This window comes from Indicator indicator, chromosome 39, assembly GCF_027791375.1.
Source record: "Indicator indicator isolate 239-I01 chromosome 39, UM_Iind_1.1, whole genome shotgun sequence".
Taxonomy (NCBI): domain Eukaryota; kingdom Metazoa; phylum Chordata; class Aves; order Piciformes; family Indicatoridae; genus Indicator; species Indicator indicator.
Window position 1 is genome coordinate 1,208,662 of NC_072048.1, and position 23,056 is coordinate 1,231,717.

Sequence of the window (23,056 nt, forward strand, 5' to 3'; positions counted from 1 at the left end):
CAACATCCAGCTGGGGTTGGGAAGCTCTCCACACCTGGAGACTCCACAACCTCTCTGGGCAGCCTGCTCCAGGCCTCTGTCACCCTCACAACCACCAAGTTTGTCCTGGTGTTGGGGCCAGGACAGTGCCCAGGGGCCAGAGCTGGCTGCCCTGTGGCCATGCCGAGGAGGAAAACACACAGACCAAGGGAGTATCAAAAAACCAACCATGTACAGTTATCAAATATACATCTGGGGGCTTCAGAAGGCTCCAGGAGGAGCTGGGGCACAGCCCAGCCTCCCTCTGCTCTCAGTGCAAGTCCATGAGTCCCGGCGCTGCGCTGGCACCGGCGGAGGAGGGTGGCAGTGGTGGTGATGGCCATGGGATGAGCCAGAGCAGGACAGCCCTGGAGAGGTGGCTGAGCAGCCTTTGAGGTGACCTCACGGTGCCCTTCTCCAGGCTGAGCTCCTCCTGGTGGCAGTCTGCACCATCCAGCTCAGCCTGGCTTGGGGCTCACCCCTGCCGGTGCCCACCTGGCACGGAGGGTGACCTCTGTCTGTTCCCACGCTGCTGGCCCACAGTGTCCTGGGCTCTCCCAGCCCTCCGTGGCCGGTGTCAGCCCTTGGCACCACAGGCAGAGGGCACAGCCTCCGGCCTGGCCACTCACTGTCCCTCCCCGAGCTGCCTCGGCGAAGTTGAGGGGGGGTCTGTCCACGGCCCCCAGCCCTACACCACGGCGTCCTCAGGGCCAGCCAGCCCCAGGTACTCAGGGTTCTCGGCCGTGGGCGTCGTGCCAGGGCCACCCTCGGGGCTGCCAGCCTTGAGGGAGTCCTGGTTCCAGTAGTAAGGGTTGTCAAAGGCCTGGCTGAAGGGGGCAGGTGGGGCAGGGGGTGCCAGGTACTCAGGGTTCTCCACGGCGTGGGTGAAGGAGCCTGGGCAGGGGTGCTTGGCCTCCTTGATCAGCCCATTCTTGCCCTGGTGCCCCTTGGGCTTGTCCGGGGGGGATGGGGGCGTGCAGGGCTGCCGGGGTGAGGGGCACTGCTCCCCGGCCTGGTTCACATACTCTGCGGGGGGCAGGGACACGTTGGGGACCACCACAGCCAGCCTGGGTGCTGGCACAGTTGGGCAGCCCCCAGGGAAGCTGCACAGGCTCCTACCTGGCATGGGGGGGTGGGCTGCTGGTGTGGTGAAGCCCTCAGGGTCCAGGCCCTCGCTCTCCTCAGCCACTGGCCCAGTGGGGTCCTCGCTGTACCGCGGCAGGGTGCTGGGCTCCCGCCCCGAGGGGCTCTGCGGGGCCACCTTGGCCACGCTGTCCCCCTCGGGCACCTCTGGCACAGGGCTCTCTGGCCCCTCCCCCAGGCCTTGTGGGGGGAAGGGGAAGGCAGCCAAGCCCTCACCCTCCTCCACGTCCACCGGGGTCTCTGCTGTGCTCTGGGGGTAGAAGGGGCACAGAGCTGGGCACTCGCAGCCCACACCAGGGACCCTACCCCAGTGCCCGCAGCCAGGCAGCATGGAGAGGACTTTACACACACCCCCCCCAGCATGGACCTGACCCAACACCAGGTCACTCCACATCTCTGCCAAGGCAGGGGGAGGCTCCCAGCTGGATCCCCCCCATCCCACCTACCCGCGTGGAGGAGATGCGGCTGCGGTAGGTGGTGGATGTCTCGGCGCTGAAGAAGCCCTGGTGAGGGACCAGGTACTCCTCAGCATCCACCAGGTCCTCCATGTCCTCCTCCTCCAGCAGTGCCCGATAGAAAGTGCTGTCCATGGAGCTGGGCAGCCCAACCATGTCGTTCTGGGGGCAGGGGGAAGGAATGAGGGCAGTGGTCAGTGCCCACATTGGGCACAGGACCCAGGGAGAAGACTGAGAGAGGATCTGATCAATGTCTATCAATATCTGAGGGATGGGGGTCAGGAGGCAGGGGCCAGGCTCTGCTCACTTGCACCCTGGGATAGGACAAGAGGCAACGGAGATAAACTCCAGCACAGGAGGTTCCACCTCAACATGAGGAGGAACTTCTTCACTGGGAGGGTCACAGAGCACTGGAGCAGGCTGCCCAGAGGGGTTGTGGAGTCTCCTTCTCTGGAGACCTTCAAGACCCATCTGGATGCGTTCCTGTGTGACCTGTGCTGCATTCTATGGTCCTGCCACTCGATCCCAGGAGCTCCCTTCCACCCCCTAACATCCTGTGCTCCTGTGACCCACGGGGAGCCACCCACCTGGATGACCACGAAGCGCTGGGGGTCCCTGGCCATGCGAGAGAACTCTGTGACCAGCTCCCGGAACTTGGGCCGGCACTCAGAGTCGATCATCCAGCCTGGGGCAGAAGCAAGGGGGAGGGGGAAGCTGTCAGGGCCGAGGTGGCAGCACCACCCCCCCGCCTCGTCCCCAGGCCATTGTCCTTGTCCCCTTCCCCCCCGTACATTTCACCATGATCATGTAGACGTCGATGGTGCAGATGGGAGGCTGCGGCAGCCTCTCGCCCTTCTCCAGCAGGTCAGGGATCTCCCGCGCCGGGATCCCGTCGTAGGGCTTGGCCCCAAAGGTCATCAGCTCCCACACGGTGACACCTGGAGGGGAGGGACACACATGAGGGGGTGGCGCTCAGCCAAACCTTGGGCCAGCCAGCACTGCGCCCAGGGACGTGCCCACCTCAACCTACCATAGCTCCAAACGTCGCTCTGGTGGGTGAAGCGCCGGCGGAGGATAGACTCCAGAGCCATCCACTTGATGGGCACCTGGCACAGGGCAGAGAGGTGTGAGCGGGAATGGTGCATGGGGGTGGTGCTGGCTGTCCCCAGCACTGTTCCCCCAAGCCCCCACCTTGCCCCCATCAGCGTGGTACTCAGTCTCATCGATGTCCAGCAGCCGTGCCAGCCCGAAGTCGGTGATCTTGACGTGGTTTGGGCTCTTGACCAGGACGTTGCGAGCCGCCAGGTCCCGGTGCACCAACCTCACCTCCTCCAGGTAGCTCATCCCCTGCGGGTGGTACCTGTCAGCTTGTCCCCCAGAGGCTCCAGGGCTGTCCCCAGCCCGGGTGCCACCCCTCCTGCCCTACCTTGGCGATCTGCACACACCAGTTGAGCAGGTCCTGGGAGCCGATGTGGTCCTTGTTCTCCCGCACATAGTCCAGCAGGCAGCCGTAGGGCATCAGCTGCGTCACCAGCTGCACCGTGGAGGTCAGGCAGATGCCCAGCAGCCTGGACACGTAGGGGCTGCCCACCCCTGCCATCACGTAGGCCTCCTGTGGGCAAGGTTGGAGGGTGGTCAAGGCATGCAAGGGGCTGCCTCCTGGCCCCCTGGCACCGCTGGCACACTCACGTCCAGGATCTCCTTGTTGGCTTTGGGCGATGTGTTCTCCCGCAGCACTTTGATGGCCACTGGGATCTTCACGCTCTCCCCATCGGGGATCCAGATGCCCTGGGGAGGGGGAAGGTGAGGGAGGGGGTGCAGAGCAGGGAGCATTCTGGTGCCCCAGCCCTCTGGTGGCACCCAGCTGCCCCTCACCTTATAGACGGTGCCGAAAGCACCGGAGCCCAGGACCTTCACTTTCTTGAGCTCTGTCTCCTTGAGGATCCTCATCTGGGCTTGGTTAGGGAGGGCTCCGCTGGGTGTCAGTGGCTCCACCAGCTGCAGGGCACAGATAGGATCACAGAATGGTCAGGGCTGAAAGGGAGCTCAAGGATCAGCCAGTTCCACCCCCCTGCCATGGGCAGGGACACCTCACACCACAGCAGGTTGCTCAGAGCCACATCCAGCCTGGCTGCAAAAACCTCCAGGGATGAGGCTTCCACCACCTCCCTGGGCAACCTGTGCCAGTCTCTCACCACCCTCATGGGGAAGAACTTCTTCCTGACATCCAATCTGAATCTCCCCATTTCTAGTTTTGCTCCATCCCCCCAGTCCTGTCCCTCCCTGACACCCTCAAAAGTCCCTCCCCAGCTTTCCTGTAGCCCCCTGCAGATCCTGGAAGGCCACCAGAAGGTCTCCTCAGAGCCTTCTCCTCTCCAGACTGCACAACCCCAACTCTCTCAGTCTGTCTCCATAGGAGAACTGGGTGAGAAGGGTCAGTCTCTTGGCACCTGCCTGGCAGTGGGGGTAAAGGGGGTCTGTCCTGTGTCCCCCCGAGCCCTGGGAGGGTGGCAGGTGCCAGTGTGCCCACCTCAGTCTCCTGCAGCAGGCGCCTCATGGTGTGCTTCCGCTCCTGCTGCCGCCGGCGCTTGACACAGACGACGGTGATGAGCAGCAGGACCACGACCAGCAGAGCCCCAACCACGCCAGCAATGATGGAGGTCACCTGGCTGTGGCACAGGAGGGGACAGCGTGGGGGAGGTGGTGACATAGAAGGCACCTGAGAGCTCAGCTACTCCAAACTCCCTGCCACGGGGCAGGGACACCTCTCAGCTGGACTTGGTGGCTCAAGATCTCATCCAACCTGGCCTTCAACACCTGCAGGTTGGATGAGGTGGGAAGAGGGCCCAGCTGGAGGAGCCCCAGGGTGGCACAGGGTACCTAAGCTCCTACCTTGGCTTCTGGTCCACTGGGCAGCCGTCCTCATCCCGGATGGTGCACCTGGGGGCACAACGTGCAGCAGCTGCCTGGTCAGCAACTCCCTGCCTGCACCCACCCAGAGCTTCCCCCCACTCCCTGACTCACGAATGGGTGCAGTTGGTGGGGCAGAGCTGGCAGATGCCATCTTCATCTGGGTACTTCCAGACGGGCACGAAGGAGGCATCAGCCTTCACCCCGCTGGGGCAGCGCCGCACACACTGCTGCGCGTCCTTGTAGTGGGCACAAGCCACGCACTGGTCTGCCTCCTGTGGGGTGGGGAGGGGCTGTGTGAGACAGCCTGGCATCTGTGGGCACCCCCTTTACCCCTACGCCCCCCATGCCCTCCCCATCCTCACCGATCCGAAGCAGGTCTCGGTGCCATTCTGGGGCTGGCACTCGGGGTGGCAGGGCAGGCACCGTGTGCCGTTGGCATGCTCCCGGATGGCTCTGAGGGGGCAAAGGGAGGCCTTGGGTGAGTGCAGGGCGCTGGACCCTCCCCACAGTGGGTGGGGGGCAGGGTTCTGCCCACCCAGGGCTTGCTGCTCACCCATCCAGGAGGTTGCAGGAGGCCACACACTCCTGGCCACGCAGGAACCGCTCGCAGGCCACGCACTGGGTGGGGCCAGGCCCCCAGCAGTGCCCCTGGGCACAGAGGTGGAAGCAAACCAGCCCCTCGCTCTCTGCAGGGGGTGGGAAGGGAGCAATGAGGGCTGAGGGTCCTTCAGCTCCCCCCCACCCTCATCCCCCCAGCCCCATCTGCCGTGGCTGCCTGCTTACCACACAGCTCAGGGGGTTTGTTGTGGGCCTGGAAGAGTCGCTGGCGAGGGTGGCGAAAGATGCTGCCCCATGGCACCTTCTGGAGGAAGCAGAGCTGGGGGTTGTGGTGCACCAGGACCATCCCACTGCTGATCTCCTGCAGGGCACGGAGCCCCAGTGCCCGCACCGCCAGGTCCCGCAGCGTCAGGGAGTAGGCACCGCTGCCAAGACAGTGCCAGGTCAGCAGCGTGGACCCCACCCCCACCCATCCCCCCCACCCCGTGTCCCCTCCCACCGTGTCCCCTCCCCCCCCCCCCATCCCTGCTCACTTGTGCAGCACTCGGCCGCGGATCACACGCAGGTTTTGGAAGACCCCCAGGTCCTGCAGGTCAGGTGGCCAAGCAGCGATGTAGAGGAAGCCTGTGGGGAGCCAAGGGCTGTGTGACCACCCTGTGCCCACCCCCAGCCCTGCATCTGAGTCATCGTCCCCCCACCCCCCAAGCTCCCCACTCCCCTGGCTCTCACCTGTCAGCTCCTCCAGGCTCTCGAAGATCCGCAGCAGTTTGGGGTCCAGGGGTGGGGTGGTGGTGTTAGGGTCCCTGCCAGAGGTGGGAGGGAGGTTGAGGTGGGGGGAAGGGTTCTTGGTAGGGGTGGCAGTGGCTGTAGGGTGGGGGCAGAGGGCACCTACCCCTCAAAGGTCTCTGGCAGGAAGGCCAAGCTGCCGAAGATCTTGGTGCAGCCACTGAAGTGCTGGATGTTGGAGGCGTTCACGGCGCGGACGCCCTTGAGAAAATCCACTCCCAGCCCATAGCAAACTGGGGGGTGGGAGGAGCACAGCAGGGCTTGGAGTGCTCTGCTGGGACCCCCCCCAACTCCCTCCGCAAACCCACTGACACCCCCAAGGCACAGCCAGCCCCACTGAGCAAGGTGCCTGTGGGGAGCTGCTCACCCTCTGGGCAGGGCTTGCTGCACTTCTCACACTTCTGGACGTTGTTGACGGTCACCTCCTGGCTGTTCTGGGGACACACCAGGGTGCAGGACCCCACCTCTGTCGCAAGGTAGTTGTCTGGGGAGGGGGTGGGCAAAGAGGGAGGTCAGTGCCGTGGGTAGCTCCTCACCATAGCACCAAACGGTTTGGGTTGGAAGGGACCTTCAAGCTCAGCCGGTTCCACCCCCCTGCCATGGGCAGGGACACCTCCCACCAGCCCAGGCTGCTCACAGGCCCAGCCCAAGCAGCCCCCTCCGGCGGTGTGGTACCCACAGGGGCACTGGCTGACGCAGCTGGCACCGAATGTGTAGCGCCCGTCGCGGTTGGGCACCGACTCGAAGGTGTCTGAGTTGTAGATGACGAGGGGGGGGCAGTGCAGCTCGCAGATCCCGCTCCGGTTGAAGTTCAGGCACGCCTTGGGGGGAGGGACACAACCTGTGTGAGACCCTGGTAGGACCTCCCCCGGGTCCCTGGTGCCCCCTCCCGGTGCTCACCAGGCAGTCGGAGTGCTTGGGGCCCGTGCAGCCAGCGGCACACTGCTCGTGGCAGCAGTCCGTGGGCTTCTTGCCCTTGCAGCGTGGGCAGCCGTGGCAGATGCTGTTGGTCACTGTCCGGGGAGGGGGTGAAGATAGGGACACAGTGGGGACGGGATTGTGGGGGTCCCCAGGATGAGAAGCTGGGGGGTAAGTGGGTTCCCAGGGTAAGGAGCTGGGAGGAGTCCCTGGGATGGGGATTAGGGTGCCAAGTGGGGGCAGTAGGGCAGGGATTTGGCGAAGGGATCCCTAGGATGGGGATTAGGGTGCCAAGTGGGGGCAGTGGGGCAGGGATTTGTGGGGGCAAGTGGGAAACCCCAAAGCAGGGATTTGGGGGTGTGAGAATAGGCCACCCAGGGCAGGGATTTTAGGGATGTCTGGGGCAGGGGTTTGGGTGCCAAGCAGAGGTCAAAAGCAGAAGGGATCTGGAGGGACAAGCAGGAGGTGACCAGGGCAGGGATTCTAGGGTGCTGGGAGGGGAGCAAGAGGAGCAGCCAGGTGCTTTTAGGTGGCAAACAGGGGACAGCGGGACAGGGATACAGAAAGGGAGGGGAGATACCCAGGGATTTTGGAGGGGCCTGTGGGGCAGCAGGTTTGGGGGTCCCCAAGTGGGGAGCAGAGCTGGCTGTGGGCCCCATACTCACAGGTCTGGCAGTCCTGTGGCTCCTCACCCCAGCAGTGCCCCTCAGCACACAGCGCCCAGCAGTCGGGACCTGTGCCGGGGGGAACCCGTGAGTGGGCAATGCCATGGGGGGATGGAAAGCCCCCAAGACACCCCTTGGCCTTCCCCCACCCCGGGCAGGGTTGGGGTGCTCACAGCTGCGGCTGCGGGTGCTCTCCACCTGGACGTGGGCACGGAGCTCGTTGTAGCGGTGGAAGATGTCAGACCAGAGGATGGTTTCCTGGAAGCAGAGCTGGGGGTTCCTCTCAATGCGCACTCCCCCCTTCAGGATCTCTGCGTGGGGAAAGGTGGAGAGGTGAGGGGGGGTCAGCATAGGGATGAGGGGAGGTTCCGAAGTCCCCTCGGGACTCCCAGACATGAGGAGGGACCTGGAGCCCCCGTGCCCAGCCCCAGGCAAGGACATAAAGTTCCATGCAGGGGCTACTGGGGACCAGCAGCTCCAGGTAGGGACTACTGGGGACCAACAGCTCCAGACAGGGCTTCTGGGGACCAACAGTTCCAGGCAGGGACTACTGGGGACCAGCAGCCTCAGGCAGCTACTAGGCAGAGCCAGCAACTCCGTGTCCCCACCCCAGGCAGGGCCCAGCAGCTCCCAGCTCCGTTAAGCAGCAACGCACAGCCCTAAGCCACCCCCATGTCAGGAGCGACCACCCCGGGGAGTGGGTCCCTGACCTGTGAGGTGCCGCATGCCCAGCTGGCGCAGCCCTGTGGTGCCATCGGGGCTAGCGTTGCCCACGACGGCCAGGGCATAGCGCTCCTGGAAGAGCTGCGTGCCGCGGATGATGCGCAGGTTCTGCAGCTCCAGCTGCCTCACTTGGTTCTCCGCGATCAGCACATAGCCTTGCACCTCCTTGATGTCCTGGGGAGGGGGTGGGCAGGGGTGAGGGACCAGCCCAGACCCTCAGGCTGCCCCTCTCGAGGTGTCCTTCCCCCAACCCTGCACACCTTGAGGAAGGAGGTGTCAGCGTCAGGGGGCAGGTAGGTGAGCTCCAGGTTGCCCTGCACCACCTGGCAGCCCTGGTAGAGATGCCTCAGGGTCTCGTAGTGGCTCTCGGGGCTGGAGGGATGCAGCAGCTTCATGTCGGTCCCCGTGCAGACTGTGGGGGACAGAGTTGGGGGGAAGCTCAGAGAGGGTCCCCAACCTGTCCTCGTCCCCGCAGCAAACCGAGCAAGAGAGGCGGAGGGTCCGGCGGTGGCCGTTTTATCCGCGGGGCTGCTCCCAACAGCTTCCGATGAGCTTCCTGCATCGCCGCTGCCGGCACGGCGGCTCCCGCCTTGGCACCGAGCCCCGGGCACCCCGCACGGGGCACAGCCGGGGGCTGATGTCACTCCCGTGCCCACAGCGGACGACGGGAGCCAATCTGGGACCCACCCGGCTCGGCCGTGCAGTGCCGGGGGCCGGAGCGGGGGCCGGGGGCAGGAATGCGCTGCCCACGCCGGCGGGGGGGCCGCGGCCAGACAAGCTCCGATTGTTGCAAGACGATGGCTGCCAGGGCCCGGCCGGCCCCGTCCCGAGGGGGGCTGCTGGCCGAGGGCACCATCCCTGGGGCGTTCGGGTGGGCGAGGGGGTGCAGGGGGGGACGGGAAGCGGTGGGGCGCTGGAGCCCGCCCGGGGCTCCGGGCCGGGCAGGTGAGTCACGGGCATGGGTGGCACGGTGCCCCCGGCCGCCCGCTCCGGGCTGGAACTGCCTTTTCAGGTCGGGCGTGTTTGGGGAGCAGCGGTGACGCAGGGCTGGCGGGCACGGCCCAGCCCCGGCGCGCCCGCGGCCCCCGGCACCCTGCCGCCGCACCGGGACGAGCCTCCCCCCCAGCACACCAGCCTGGCTCCGGCGTTGACTTTGCCACCAGCACAACACAGCTCCAGAGCTGACCCCAATGCCACCAGCCCCCAGCTGCCACCAGCCCCTGGGCACAGGGCAGGGGGCATGGAGGCACACGGGGGCTGAGCGGCCGTGCCATGCCCTCTGCCCGGGGCAGGGGGTTGGTGTCGCAGTCCTTGGCTGCAGGGGGCTGCCGGCTGTGCAGGGCTGAGTGACAGCCCCTGGTGCTGGCAGCTGCCTGCACGGCCTCATGGCCAGGGGACGAGGCTGGCAGCCACCTCCTCCGGGCCGCAGAGCCAGGGAGACCACCCTGGTCATGGCCAGGCAGGGGGAAACTTCTGAAATCTGGGGTTCAGCTCTCACCCCACCTCGGTGGCCTCAGCTGTACAGTGGGGGGGCGTCCCCTCAGGAGGGAACTGTGCCATGGCTGCGGGCAGACAAAGCTCAAGGTTTGCCCTCAGATGCCCTGCAGCGCGGGCAGAGGATGCCACAGGCTTTCCCAGGGCGAAGGGCAGCAGGACGGGCAAGTGGCATCAGCAGGGCCAGATTCTGGTGGGATCCCAGCTCTGTGCCATGGGCTTCGGCTCTGCCTGCTCCTCCGGGTCCCCAGCTGGGCACCGGGAAGGGCAGGCAGTGATCCGTCCCGGCTCACTCCGGCAGGTAGTGCCACCATGGATCGCCAAAGCCCACCAGCTGCATGCCCCTGGGGCAGCCCTGGCTCCAGCGCTCCCGACCTGGGGCTGCTGGACCTCCCCTTCAGCCAGCACATGGCTCCAGCCCCGGGCATGGCTTTAGGGCTGTGGGGAGACACCAGCCTGCAGCCAGGCACTCTCCTGGCACAGACCCTCTGAGCAGAGCGAGCTGTGGGGTGCCACGAGTGGAGGGCACCCGGTGACCCCCCACATCTCTGCACCAGGAGGCAATGGGGTCAAATCCTGCTGCACACTTCTGGGGCTACTCATGCCCATCTTGGGGGGGGGTCTACCAGCCCTGTCCCTTGATGTCCCCACTCCCTTCCAGCCCCACCGAAGCGTCGGGACTGGCAGGGCTCCTGCCCGGGCTGCTCCTGCTCCCTCCCCGGTTGGTCTCCCGGGCTGGGCAGGGTGCGGCACGTCGAGAATGTGGATGGGAGCGACGGGGACGCACCCACCCACCCACCCAGCGCTCCGTGGGGCACCGCTCCCTGCCCTGCTCCCCAACACTTCCTCGGAAGTGGAATCCCGGCAAGTTCGGGGGTCACCTCCCGTCCCCGCTTCCCCGGACGTTACCGGGGCTCTGGGAGCGGCTGCAGCCACAGGGGAGGGGGGGGGGCGAGGGGGTGTCCCAGTTCGGGGCGGTACCGGTTCCCCCGAACTCCTCCCGGGGCAGCGGGGACGGGGCTCGACCCGCCCCGGGTAGGACGGGGCGCAGCGGGCAAAGCAGCCCAGTCCGGACCAGCGCCTCCTAGTTTGGCCCCCAGCCCCACAGGGGCGATCGCGGTGCAGGAGGACACCGGGGACGCGCTGCCTGCGGCGAGGAGAACCGGGGGAGCACCGGAGGAGCACCGGGGAGAGACTAGCAGGGGGGAAGGGGGACGGAGGGACAAACGGACGGTCCACTCGCTTTCCACCGAGCAGCCCCCAAGTACGCTGGACCCTGCAGCCCGGTGCTCTCCCCCCCCCCGCCCGCGTCCTCCCGGTGGCCCCCGGTGCCGGTCGCTCCCGTGCAAAACTTTGTGCAACGTCCTGCCGCCGCCGAAAGGACGCTCCCGCGGCCCGGTGTCCTCCCGGTCCCGTGTGTGTGTTTGTGTCCTTTCCCCCCCACCCGTCTCCCTCGGTTCCCGGTGTCCCCCGGTCTCGGTCTGGTCGGACCCACCTTCGGCGGCGGCTGGGGGGCAGAAGGCGGCAAGCAGGAGCCCGGCGCAGAGGCAGGGTCCGGCCGGGATCATGGTGCTCAGCGCGGGCCGCGGCCCATGGTCCCGCCGGTCGCTCCGGGAAAGTTTGCGGTGCGGAGCCGCCGCCTCCCGCCGCTCCCGGGCTCCGCCTCGCGGGGCCGCGCCGCGCTCCCGGCCCCGGCCGCGGGCGAGGGCGCGCCGCACACAAACCGCCTCCCCCCACCTCAAATCCCCACGCCTCTTGTTGCGTGTTCCCACCGACCCTGCGCGCTCCCGTCAAACCCGACCCTTCGCCATCCACCGGGAGCATCGGGACACCCATGCCCGCTGCGGACTTGGGGTTGCACCGGTTGCACCCCGGCCCGGGTATCCCCAGCCCGGTCTCGGTACTTCGCTGTCCCGGCCTCCTGTTGCTGCACCGGGAATGTGCTGGCTGCATGTCCCCGGCGCTCCCCAGCCCGGTCCCGATGCTCCTCTGTCCCGGGGTCCCGGGGCTGCACTGCGGGGTCACTTGGAATAGAGGGGACGAGCCCCGTCCCTGCCCTTCTCATGTCCCTCTGGGCTGTGACTATCTCCAGTGCAGGATCTGGGATGATATTGCTAGTCCTGGGTCTGGGGACAGGGGGTGTGGGGGGGACAGGTCTGGGCATCGAGAGTCAGTTCTAGGGGACAGCCCTGGGGTATGGGGACAGCCTGGAAGCATTTGATGAGGCCCCAGTGAGGTCACCCAGGACTGGTGATTGTCCTCCCACCCTAGGCACCTTCATCTACTGCCTTGGATGCAGAGTGGAGACTGGGACAGGGGGTCCCCTGCAAGCATCACAACCCACCACAGGGACCTCCAGACACTCCCAGCCCCACCTGGATGCCCCCCAGCCAAGCAGGTTGGGGCACCATGGCCAGGAGCAGCCATACTGCAGGGCCAGGATGGGATCCCTGCACCGAGCTGGCTCTCTTGCCACGTCCCCATGTGCCACCTCATCCTGTGCTCCCAGACAGCCACCATGGCCACCTGCAACCCCCACCATAGGGGAGCCGGTTGGGCTGAAGAAGGAGACCCAAGTTTTTGGGGAAGCCAGGACCCTCATATGCCCGGAGGCGATGAGAACGGGACGCCAGCTTGTCAACCATCACCCTAAGACAAGACGGCAGCCACCTCGGGGTCCTCGTCCCACAGTCCCCCAACCGCGGTCCCGCATGGCTGAGGCTTGCACAGCCCACCCCGGGGCGGAGGCACATCGGGGCGTGCTGCTACCGGGCACTGCTTTGGCCCCGAGCTCCACGGGCCGTCGGGGTCCCCACACGCCCCCGCCCGGGGCCCGGCAGCTCCTCGGGCCACGCTGCGCACTGTCGGGGGATATATCCCATGAGCACCGCGTCCGGGGGACTGTATCCCAGCATCCCCGCGGCGGGCGGGGGGCGGTATATCCCATGATGCCTCGCGCCGCCCCGGTTCCGGGGCGGGCCGGAAGGGGCGGGCCGGAAGGGGCGGGCCGAGGCCGGGCCGGGCGGCGATGGCGGCCGGCGGCGCGGCGCGGACCGCGCTGCTGCTGCTGCTCGGAGCAGCAGCGGCGCCGGTCCCAGCCCGGGGCTCGCAAGGGGACCGGGAGCCGCTGTACCGCGAGTGCCTGAGCCGCTGCGAGCGGCAGAACTGCTCGGGGGCGGCGCTGAAGCACTTCCGCGCCCGCCAACCGCTCTACATGGGCCTGACAGGTACCGCCCCTGCCCCAAGCCCATTGGCTGTCGTGCCGGGCCACGCCTCCGTTGCCTGCATGTCCCTCCCCCAATAGGCGCACGCCCCTCCCAAGGGCCCCGCCTCCGCGCCTGGCGGGCACCGGACTGGGAGGCACTGGGCTGGACGCAGCGGTGCCGGGCTGGGAGGCACTGGGGCCGCCTGCGGCTAGGCTAGGGGGTGCTGGGCTGTACTGGGAGGCACTGGGCCCTGCTGGTTCTGTACTGGGGGGCACTGGGCCATGCTCAGGGCCGTTGGGCTGTAATGGGGTCGTGCAGGGAGGTACTGGGTGGTGTAGTGAGGCACTGGGCTGTGCTGGGCCATTCTAGGGTGCCACTAAGCCGTACTGGGGACCAATGGAATTTGCTGGGAAAGCTGCTGTCCTCTGCTGGGCCATGCTGGGAATCACTGGGCTGTACTGGAGGCTGCTGGGCCGTAGCACTGGGAGGAAAGTCTGGGTGCATGGTGGTCCCCCAGCCACCCACCCAGGGCCACCCACCTGAGCTGGATCCTGGCACTCCGAGCGCCCATCATGGTCTGACCTGACCTGATGGTCCATACTGGGTGGGACTGGGGCGGAGGGGGGGGTGTCACTCAGCGGTCAGGGCAAGCCCCCTCCCACCGCTGCTGCCCCCTGCTGCAGGCTGGAGCTGCAGAGACGACTGCAAGTACGACTGCATGTGGCGCACGGTGCGACTCTACCTGCAGGGGGGCCACAGAGTGCCCCAGTTCCACGGCAAGGTCAGCTCCGGGAGGGCTGGGGGGTGAGGGGGGGTTAGGTCCTTCCGTCCCCTGACGCTACCCTTGTCCCCGCAGTGGCCCTTCTGGCGCTTCCTCTGCTTCCAGGAGCCGGCCTCAGCCTTTGCCTCCTTCCTTAACGGCCTGGCCAGCTTCGTCATGCTGCTGCGCTACAAAGCCGCTGTCCCCCCGGCCTCCCCCATGTACCCCACCTGTGTCGCCTTCGCCTGGGTGAGCCTCAGCGCCCTGCCCCGTTCCCTCTCTTCCTTATCCCTGCTTCTCCTTGTCCCTTCCTTCTCCTTATCCCTGCTTCTCCTTGTCCCTTCCTTCTCCTTGTCCCTTCCTTCTCCTTGTCCCTTCCTTCTCCTTATCCCTTCCTTCTCCTTGTCCCTTCCTTCTCCTTGTCCCTTCCTTCTCCTTGTCCCTTCCTTCTCCTTGTCCCTTCCTTCTCCTTATCCCTGCTTCTCCTTATCCCTGCTTCTCCTTATCCCTGCTTCTCCTTGTCCCTTCCTTCTCCTTGTCTCTCTCTTCTCCTTATCCCTTCCTTTTCCCTTCCTTTTCCTTTTCCTCCTCTGTTCTCCCCGTTCCGTCCTGTTCCCTCCTTTTCCCTCCCTGTTCCTCCCGTTCCCCTCCTTTTCCTCCCGTGATCCCCTCCTTTTCCTCCCCTGTTCCCCTCCTTTCCTCCCCTGTTCCCCCTCCTTTCCTCCCCTGTTCCCTTCCTTTCCTCCCCTGTTCCCTTCCTTTCCTCCCCTGTTCCCCTCCTTTTCCTCCCGTGTTCCCTCTCCTTTTCCTCCCCTGTTCCCCTCCTTTCCTCCCCTGTTCCCTTCCTTTCCTTCCCTGTTCCCCTCCTTTTCCTTCCCTGTTCCCCTCCTTTTCCTGCCCTGTTCCCCTCCTTTCCTCCCCTGTTCCCTTCCTTTCCTCCCTGTTCCCTTCCTTTCCTCCCCTGTTCCCTTCCTTTCCTCCCCTGTTCCCCTCCTTTTCCTCCCGTGATCCCCTCCTTTTCCTCCCCTGTTCCCCTCCTTTCCTCCCCTGTTCCCTTCCTTTCCTTCCCTGTTCCCCTCCTTTTCCTTCCCTGTTCCCCTCCTTTTCCTTCCCTGTTCCCCTCCTTTTCTTTCCCTGTTCCCTTCCTTTCCTCCCCTGTTCCCCTCCTTTCCTCCCCTGTTCCCTTCCTTTCCTCCCCTGTTCCCCTCCTTTCCCCCCTGTTCCCTCCTTTCCTCCCCTGTTCCCTTCCTTTCCTCCCCTGTTCCCCTCCTTTTCCTCCCCTGTTCCCTTCCTTTCCTCCCCCGTTCCCCTCCTTTTCCTTCCCTGCTGCCCTCCTTTTCCTCCCGTGATCCCCTCCTTTTCCTCCCCCATTCCCCTCCTTTTCCTCCCCTGTTCCCCTCCCTTGCCCCTCTTTTCCTCCCTCCTCCTTTCCTTCCCTCATCTTCCCAAGTCCAACAAGCTGCTGAGAGGGGTACCACGACCCAGTGCCCAGCTGGCACTTCAGGGTGGGGGCTGCCACCCAGCCTGCCCCCTTCCCTCTCCCCCAGGTCTCCTTGAACGCCTGGTTCTGGTCCACCGTCTTCCACACTCGGGACACAGCTGTGACAGAGGTGAGCACCCCCCAGGGCTGGCCTTGGGCACCTTCTGTGCCCTGAGCTGCCACTGCTGAGCCCCACGGGGGGGTGTGGGGGTGCTGGCAGCGTGGCTCAGGCAGCCCCCACCCCCCAACCCCTCCCCCTCAGAAGCTGGACTACTTCTGTGCTTCGGCCGTGGTGCTGCACTCTGTGTACCTCTGCTGCGTCAGGTGAGGGCAGGGCAGGGCCCTGGGCACCCCTCTGCTGCCTGCCCCCTCACCCTCCTCACCCTCCTCCTCCTCTCCCTCACCCCTCCAGGACTCTGGGGCTGCAGCGACCAGCCTTAATCAGCATCTTCAGGGCCTTCCTCCTCCTCTTCCTCGCTTGCCACATCTCCTACCTGACCCTGGTCCGCTTCGACTACGGCTACAACATGGCAGCCAACGCTGGCATCGGTGAGCCTGGCAGCAGGCTGGGTGCTTGGAGAGGGGGATGGCTGTGCCCACAGGTGGGTGCTGCCCTCTCCCTGTCCCCCCTCCAGCCACTCCCTTTGCCCCCAGGGCTGCTGAACCTGGCGTGGTGGCTGCGCTGGTGCCTGCAGAACCGCCCACGCCTGCCCCACGTCTGGAAGTGTGCAGCAGTGGTGCTGCTGCTGCAGGCCCTGGCACTGCTGGAGCTCCTCGACTTCCCCCCCCTCTTCTGGGTGCTGGATGCCCATGCCCTCTGGCACATTGGCACCATCCCCCTCAATGTCCTCTTCTACAGGTCAGTGACCACCCATTTCCTCTTAAAATAAGGGTGCTGGGCACCCCAGACTTGCCTGCTGGATGCCCTCCTCCTGGTACAGGCTCTGGGTGCTGGGTGCCACTCCTCTTGCAGTTACAATGTGCCCACTTTGGTCCCTGAGATGCTCTCTGCCCCCCTCTGGTACCCACAGGGTGCTGGGTGCCCTCCTCCTGGTACAGGCTTGGGGTGCTGGGTGCCCCTCCCTTGACCCTGGGGTTTCTGGGGGCTCCTCTCTTTCCTGTGGGGTGCTGGGACTCATTTTGGGTACCCCAACTCCTGCCCCCACTGTTGAAATTGGGGTGCTAAGACCACCCCTACTTTGGTCCCTGGGGATGCTCCGTGCCCTCCTGTTTCCCATGGGATGCTGGAGCCTCTCTTTTGCCCATGGGATCCGTAGTGCCCCTCCCCCTTGAAACTGGGGGGCTGGGGACCCCCTTCTTGCCTGTGGGGTGCTGGGAGGGACCCCACTGCTGCTCCCCAGAGCCCTGGGGCCTGGCTGTGTTTGAGGAGGGGGAGATGTTTGGGGCTCCCCCAATCCCTCACCTCCCCACCTAGCACTGATAGCCAGAGGGGAGGGGGTCCCCCCAAGGCCATGGGACCCCCCCCAACTCCCACCTCTGCCCCCCAGTTTCCTGATGGACGACAGCCTCTACCTCCTGAAGGCCAACTCTGACCTCTTCAAAGTGGACTAGAGCTGCGGGGGGGGGGGGGAGCACAGCCCCTTGCCTGCCCCCCTCTGGGGTCCTGCCCTGCCCTGTGCCAAGTGAACCCCCAGACCCCTCCCCCCCAGCCATGAGCTCCTTCCCCCAGTTGCCTTCTGAGGTTTCTTTCTCCCTGCACCCTCCCTCCCTCCACTCTTTGCCCCCCATCTCCTCTCCCTGGGGTGGGGGCTGGTTGCACAGGGGGCTCAGTGCAGCTGAACCTCCCCCCTCCCAGTACCCCCCAGTGCTGAACTGGGAGCTGTGAAGCCTGCAGTAGCCACGAGGTGGCTGCTGGAGCCTGTGGGGCTCACGTGGGGGGAGTTTGAGTGGCTGGGGGAGGTGGGGAGGGGGCTGTGTGCTTTGGGGGGGTTGGGGAGGGGGCTGTGTGCTTTGGGGGGGTGTCTCACTCAGACCTGCTGGCTGCTGGCTGGCTTTGGCAGGGGTGGGGGTGGAATGTGTGGGGCTGGAGTGGTGCCTTGGGGTTGTGGGGGGTGGCCCCCACCTGTGCCAGAGGGGCTGTGCCCCCCCCCCGAACCTGGGGATGCAGCCCCTCCCTCTCCCCCCGAGTGTGTTGTGGGGTGAATAAAGCTGAGTTCAATCTACACCGTGTCTGGCTCTCACCCCCTGTGCCCCATCCCTGCCCCACTGGCACCCTGTGCCCCCCATAACGCTGCCCACAGTGCCCCTACCCTGTGTCTGCTCTGCCATACCATCCCTGCCCCCCCCCCCCCCCCGTCTCCCAGTGTGCCCCATTCCAGTTGTTGTCACCCTGTGGTGCCCCCCTCTGTCCTGTACCCCCCTCAGTGTTCCCCAAACTCCCCTCAGTGTGCTCCAAATCTCCTTGGTGCACCCCAAATCCCCTCAACATGCTGCCAGACCCCCCTGATGTGCCCCCAAAACTGCCCAGTGTGCTCCAACCCCCCTTGATGTGCCCCAAATCCCCTCAATGGACCCCAACTTCCCCCTAGTGTGCCCTGAGCCATCTCAATGTGTCCCAACCACCCTCTTGTTGTTCCCCAAAGCCCCTTGGTACCCCAAATCCCCTCACTGTGCCCCCTTGATGTGCCCCAAAACCTGCTCAGTGTGCCCCAAACCCCTCTATGGACCCCCAAATCCTCTCCTTGTCCTGACACCCCCCCCTAATACCTCCACAGTGCAGCTTCCCCTCTGTCCCCTTCCCCATCCTCCCCCCCCAGTCTCTGGGTGCTCCCTCCCCAGGGCCACCCCCGTCTGCCCTCGGCGATGCCAGGCTGGGTGGTGCAGCTTGGGCTTTACTGGGGGGGCAGCGGGGCCGGAACAGCGAGGGGGCTCCAAATGCAGGGTTGGGGATTCGGGGGGCGGATTCGGGGCCAGATTCGGGGCCGGGGTCCCTCAAGCCTCCAGCGGTTTTTGGGCATGGACGAAGAAGACTCCATCGACGTCATCGACGCCGGTGCGGAGCGCGGGGGGCATGGCGTAGGAGCGGAAATCGCGGAGGGCAAAGCTGGCATCGGCCAGGGCGGCTCGGACGTCGTCCTCTGCCAGCGGCACCACGGGCAGCCGAGCGGCCCCCGCCAGGTAGAAAGACTCCCCCAGTGCCCCCAGCAGCAGCAGGTGCCCCCCCGGGCGCAGCAGCGTGCCCACGTGTGCCAAGGCGCGGGTGAAGGCGGCGTGGTCGGGGCTGACGGCTTCCAGGCAGAAGGCAGAGAGCAGGGCATCGGCCGGCGGGCACAGAGGAGATCCCAGGGGATGCGGCTGGTGCACGTCGATGGGCAGGATGCGCCTCAGCCGCGCCCGCAGCCGCCGCTGCTTCTCCTGCCAGGGCTCCCTGCGGGCAGCTGGGGGTCAGCGCGGGGCAGGATCACCCCACACAGACCGCGGGCATCAGCCTGGCACCCGCGGGGGATGTGGGGGTGGGAAACTGGGGGGCAACGGGGATGGGATCCCATAGGGAGTGACAAAACATCTGCAGGGACACAGGGCTGGGATCCTGCGGGGATCAACCCAGCGTCTGCAGGGACACAGGGCTGGGATCCTGCGAGGATCAACCCAGCACCCGCAGGGACATTGGGCTAGGGTTTCACGGGATTTGGGACAAGCTCCTGCAGGGCTCAGCCCAGCACCCACAAGGATTTGTAGCTATGATCCCATGGGATTTAGGGGCAAACTCCTGCAGGGCTCAGCCCAGCACCCACGAGGACGTGTGGCTGTGATCCCACGAGCCGTGGGGGACGCAACACCACGGGGAGCAGCCCTGCATCCCTGGGGAAAAGGGGGCTGTGATCCCACAGGACGTGGGGACAAGCTCCTGCAGGGACCAGCCCAGCCCCAACCACCACCTGTGTCCTCCTCCGTGTCCCTCCCATGTCCCACCGTGTCCCCCCCGTATCCCTCTCTGTCCCCCCCCCGTGTCCCTCTGTGTGCCCCCCATGTCCCCACATGCCCCCCGTGTCCCTCTGTGCCCCCCCGCGTCCCTCTGTGTGGCCCCCATGTTCCACCGTGTCCCTCCCCGTGTCCCTCTGTGTGCTCCCCGTGTCCCTACATGCCCCATGTCCTGTCGTGCCCCCACCCCACTTCCCTCCGTGTCCCCCCCTCCATGTCCCGTCGTGCCCCCACCCCACTTCCCTCCGTGTCCCCCCCCTCCATGTCCTGCCGTGTCCCCTACCCGCGCCCCTCGATCTTGCAGACGTGCCGGATGAAAGGGCTCCAGTCGAAGGTGCCAGGCTCGCCCCGTGCCCAGCGCCGCAGCTCCTCCCGGTTCACCGCCAGGTAGTCTGTGGCCACAATCTCCTCGAAGTGGTCGCAGGCGCTCAGCAGTTGGTAGATGGTGGGACCTGAGCCCACGTCCAGCAGCGTGCGGCCGTGGATCTCCCCTGAGGAGGGGGAGCAGGACGTAAGGGGGCGGGAGGGGGGTGGGGGGTCCCACACTGAGCCTGGGGAGGGGGAAAACCAGCATGGGAAGAGGATCAGAGTGGGAGCAGCCATGGGATGGGGATTGGGAAGGGCTTGGAAAGGGGAGAGGATTGGAATCGGACTGGGGACTGGGATAGAGCTCGGAAAGGGGAAAGGATGGGATTAGGACTGGGGACTGGGATGGGAAGGGCTGGAATGGGGAGAGAATGGGAATGGGATTGGGAAGTGGGATGAGAATCAGGAAGGATGGGAATGGACTGGGGCCTGGGATGGGGCTGGGAAATGTTTGGAATAGGAAGAGGATGGGACTGGGGATGGGTCTGGGAAGGGTTTAGAATGGGGAGCAGATGGGATTGGGACTTTGGAGTGGGACGGGGAAGGGGTTGGAAAGATGAGAGGATGGGAATGGGACTGGGGATTGGGATGGGGAAGGGCTGGGAACGGGCAGCAGGCAGGGTGGGTGCTGAGCTGCTCTCCCTGCTTGTGCCTCAGTTTCCCCATCCCACTGCAAAGACTCTTTGGGGGGGGAGGGAAGGGTCTTCCCCGCGGGCCCCTCACCGCTGGCAAAGGTCTCAGCCAAGCATCGCAGCTTCCAGGGCACCACGAAGTCCTCGGAGGAGAAGTCTGCGCGGGGGGGCAGGTAGTTGTTGTGCAGGTATGCGGCGGGGTCGAAGCGTTCGTAGCCCTCCCGCAGCGCTGCCAGGCGGCTCATGGCGAGGGGCTGCGCGGCTGCCGCTGGCCGCCCACCCCCCAAAACCTGCCTTATATCCTCAGCTGGCTTTAAGCGGGGGGAGAGGAGGGGGCCCCACGATGAGCGATGGCCCTGCCTGGCGCGGGGGGGATGCTGCCCATCCATCCTGGCTAACCAGGTTAGTGCCAGCGCCCCGGGGCTGGGGGATGTGGCTGGGTGCCAGCGCTGCTGGATGCGGCCCCGGTGCTGGGCGAGAGGCACTCGGCTGCCCTCTCCCAGCTGGCAGGGAGCAGGGGAAGGATCCAGGAATTGGGGATCCAGTCCCAGTGTCCTGAAGGATTTTGCTACCCTCTCCTCACACATCGAGCTGTGAGTCCCCTCCATGGCCTGCCCCAGCCGTGGGGATGCTCAGGAGTGTCCCATGGGATGGGATGGGAAGGGAATGGGATGAGGATTGAGATGGGGATTGGGACGGGAAGGGATTGAAATGGGGAGAGGATGGGGAGGGGCTGGGATGAGGATTGGGAAGGGAAAGGAGAGGATGGGAAGAGGCTGGGATGAGGATGAGGATTGGGAAGGGAAGGGAGAGGATGGGGTTAGGGAGTAGGATGGGAATGGGAAGGGATGAGGACTGGGAAGGGTTTGGAATGGGATCCATTTTCTCTCTCCCTGATGCCTCTTTGTCACCAGTGAGCTGAATGTGCTGGAGCTCAGCCCAGCCCAGCCCCTGGCAGGAGCTGGCACCATCAACCCTCCCAGGGTGCCCATCTCCCTGCAGCAAGGGGCAGGATGGGACCTGCCTGTGGTGCTGGGGAGAGGGCTGGGGCTTAAAGACCCCAAATCCCACCTGTGACAGAGCTGCAGGTGGGCAAAGGTGGTGGGGACCAGTGCCAGGCAGGGAGAAATGGCACAGGGCTGGGGACAGGGCCTGGCAGTGGCCCAGGGACAGGAGGATCCAGCTGGGTGGGAACAGCTAATCTGGGCACTGGCACTGGGACTATCCCAGCCCCTGGCATGGGCTGGGCTGGCACTGGGAGGGGGTTATGTAAGCAGAAGGTTCCCACCTCCCCTAGACCCACCCAAGATCCCCCTTAAACCCCTGGCTCCCTCCAGCCACCCCATGCCTCAGTTTCCCCCACTCCCCACCAAGGTCCCTGTCTAAATCTTGCCCCTTCCCCACGCTCCCCAGATCGACTCCACGGTGCCAGGCTGAGCAGTTTATTGCCATACAAAACCCTTCCATTTGTACAACCCCACAGAGAGACCCTCCCCAGTCCCCCACCCCTCCACAACCCCCCCCCGTGGGGGGGTCTCAGCGCTCCCCATCCTCGTGTCTCCTTCTCTGTGCCAGGAAAACGGAGCTGTGCCCGTGGCTGGAGCTGCCAAGGGCCCCCCCAGACCGCTGGCACCTCGTCCCCACCGGCCTCCCCGCCGCCCGCTGTGGGCTGGGGTCCCAGGCGTGTGGGATCCCACCCCCCACTTGTCCCCCACCCTCCCGAGCTGCCTCTTCGGGGGTGGCCGAGTGGATTCAGACATCCAGGTCCCCCCGCTGCCCCCCAGCATCAGCGTCGTGCCCCCCTCCCCCGCGCCCCCCCCCAGCACCCTCAGCCTCTCTGGGCTTCATGGGACAGAGAGCGGGAGAGGGTGCGGGGCAGCCCGGCCTTGGCACCGCGGAGGTCTGAGGGGGAGAAGAGGGGCAGGGGCAGGGTGCGGGCGTAGGGCAGGAGGTGCTGGGCCAGGGGCTGTCCCAGGCAGCCCACCCGCAGCACCCCCCAGGGCGAGCGCTGCTCCAGGACCCGCAGCTCCCCGCACTGCTCCAGCGTCTCCCGGCGCTGCTGGTCCACCTCCCGCCGGCACCACCTGGGCACGGAGGGGGCATGGTAGTGAGACCCCCAGCACAGCCCAGCGACCCCCCCCGTGCCCTGCTCTGCCCCGCGGGGGGCGCGCCCACGTCCCACACCGTCCCTCGGGGACCGCTCACCCCTCGGAGGTTGCCATGTCCCTGCCGGCATGCTGGAGACCCCCACGGGGACCCTCGGAGACCCTCTAGCCCCATGGGGATACCACCACCTCACGAGGACCCTCACATCCCTCAGGGCCCTGTGTGGATACCCAGCATCCCCCAGCCCCTTGAAGACCCCCAACTCCTCACAGCAACCTCACCAAGACCCTCCCAGTCCCCACTGATCATCCCCTTCCCCCCACCACCTCGGAGCTCAACCCCACAGGGACCCTTGGAACCCACCACAGCCTCTTCGGGTGCCCAGAGCCCCCTGCAGCCCCCCATCAGACCGCTTGGAACCCACCCTCACTCCAAGCCCCCCACGGAGCTCCCACAGCCCTTCAGGACCCCCAAACATCCCCCATGAGACTCCCCTGGAACCCACCCTCCAAGCCCCCCACGGAGCTCCCACAACCCTTCAGGACCCCCAAACATCCCCCATGAGACCCCTTGGAACCCACCCTCACTCCACACCCCCCACGGAGCTCCCATAACCCTTCAGGACCCCCAACCACCCTCCAGCACCCCCAGGGCCCCCCCCAGGCTGGCAGCAGCGGTGCCCTCACCCCTGCTCAGGTCGGGTGCTGAGCTCCAGGTCCAACCACTCCGCGCTGAAGGTCTCCCTGCGCCCAGAGTCCTCCTCCCGCAGGCGGCAGCCCAGGCGGGCACCGGACAGCAGCCCCCCGCTGCGCACCACCGCGCTGGGCCCCAGCATCCTGCCCATGTGTGCCCTGCCGGCCCCCTCCTGCTTTTATCTCCCCACCCAGGCTA

At 66.0% G+C, this 23,056-nt stretch overlaps 4 protein-coding genes across 4 annotated transcripts; 1 reads left to right on the forward strand and 3 right to left on the reverse strand.

Moving 5' to 3' along the window:
* Nucleotides 1–706: 706 nt before the first annotated feature.
* Nucleotides 707–11,241, reverse strand: ERBB2 (erb-b2 receptor tyrosine kinase 2). The gene is made up of 27 exons (XM_054396837.1): nucleotides 11,169–11,241; nucleotides 8,440–8,591; nucleotides 8,167–8,353; nucleotides 7,630–7,767; nucleotides 7,457–7,525; nucleotides 6,774–6,886; nucleotides 6,553–6,694; nucleotides 6,241–6,357; nucleotides 5,980–6,106; nucleotides 5,817–5,890; nucleotides 5,621–5,711; nucleotides 5,313–5,512; nucleotides 5,083–5,215; nucleotides 4,892–4,982; nucleotides 4,641–4,801; nucleotides 4,509–4,556; nucleotides 4,147–4,285; nucleotides 3,492–3,614; nucleotides 3,306–3,404; nucleotides 3,043–3,228; nucleotides 2,808–2,963; nucleotides 2,647–2,722; nucleotides 2,408–2,554; nucleotides 2,204–2,301; nucleotides 1,608–1,778; nucleotides 1,138–1,411; nucleotides 707–1,044 (listed from the first exon to the last, which is right to left on the reverse strand). Exons 1-27 carry the CDS (start codon nucleotides 11,239–11,241, stop codon nucleotides 707–709), a joined length of 3,723 nt encoding a protein of 1,240 aa, XP_054252812.1.
* A 1,460-nt stretch (nucleotides 11,242–12,701) lies between these two features.
* On the forward strand, nucleotides 12,702–16,691 carry PGAP3 (post-GPI attachment to proteins phospholipase 3). Its single transcript, XM_054396871.1, is given in 10 exon segments — nucleotides 12,702–12,917; nucleotides 12,919–13,014; nucleotides 13,052–13,169; nucleotides 13,563–13,660; nucleotides 13,736–13,888; nucleotides 15,187–15,249; nucleotides 15,382–15,443; nucleotides 15,532–15,668; nucleotides 15,774–15,978; nucleotides 16,628–16,691. Coding segments are annotated over 10 exon segments (1,212 nt in total).
* A 1,380-nt stretch (nucleotides 16,692–18,071) lies between these two features.
* On the reverse strand, nucleotides 18,072–20,304 carry PNMT (phenylethanolamine N-methyltransferase). The gene is made up of 3 exons (XM_054396882.1): nucleotides 20,151–20,304; nucleotides 19,345–19,552; nucleotides 18,072–18,507 (listed from the first exon to the last, which is right to left on the reverse strand). The coding sequence occupies exons 1-3, from the start codon at nucleotides 20,302–20,304 to the stop codon at nucleotides 18,072–18,074; spliced, it is 798 nt and encodes a 265-aa protein (XP_054252857.1).
* A 1,573-nt stretch (nucleotides 20,305–21,877) lies between these two features.
* TCAP (titin-cap) lies at nucleotides 21,878–23,000 on the reverse strand. The gene is made up of 2 exons (XM_054396890.1): nucleotides 22,852–23,000; nucleotides 21,878–22,143 (listed from the first exon to the last, which is right to left on the reverse strand). The coding sequence occupies exons 1-2, from the start codon at nucleotides 22,998–23,000 to the stop codon at nucleotides 21,888–21,890; spliced, it is 405 nt and encodes a 134-aa protein (XP_054252865.1). The 3' UTR covers nucleotides 21,878–21,887.
* Nucleotides 23,001–23,056: the final 56 nt, after the last annotated feature.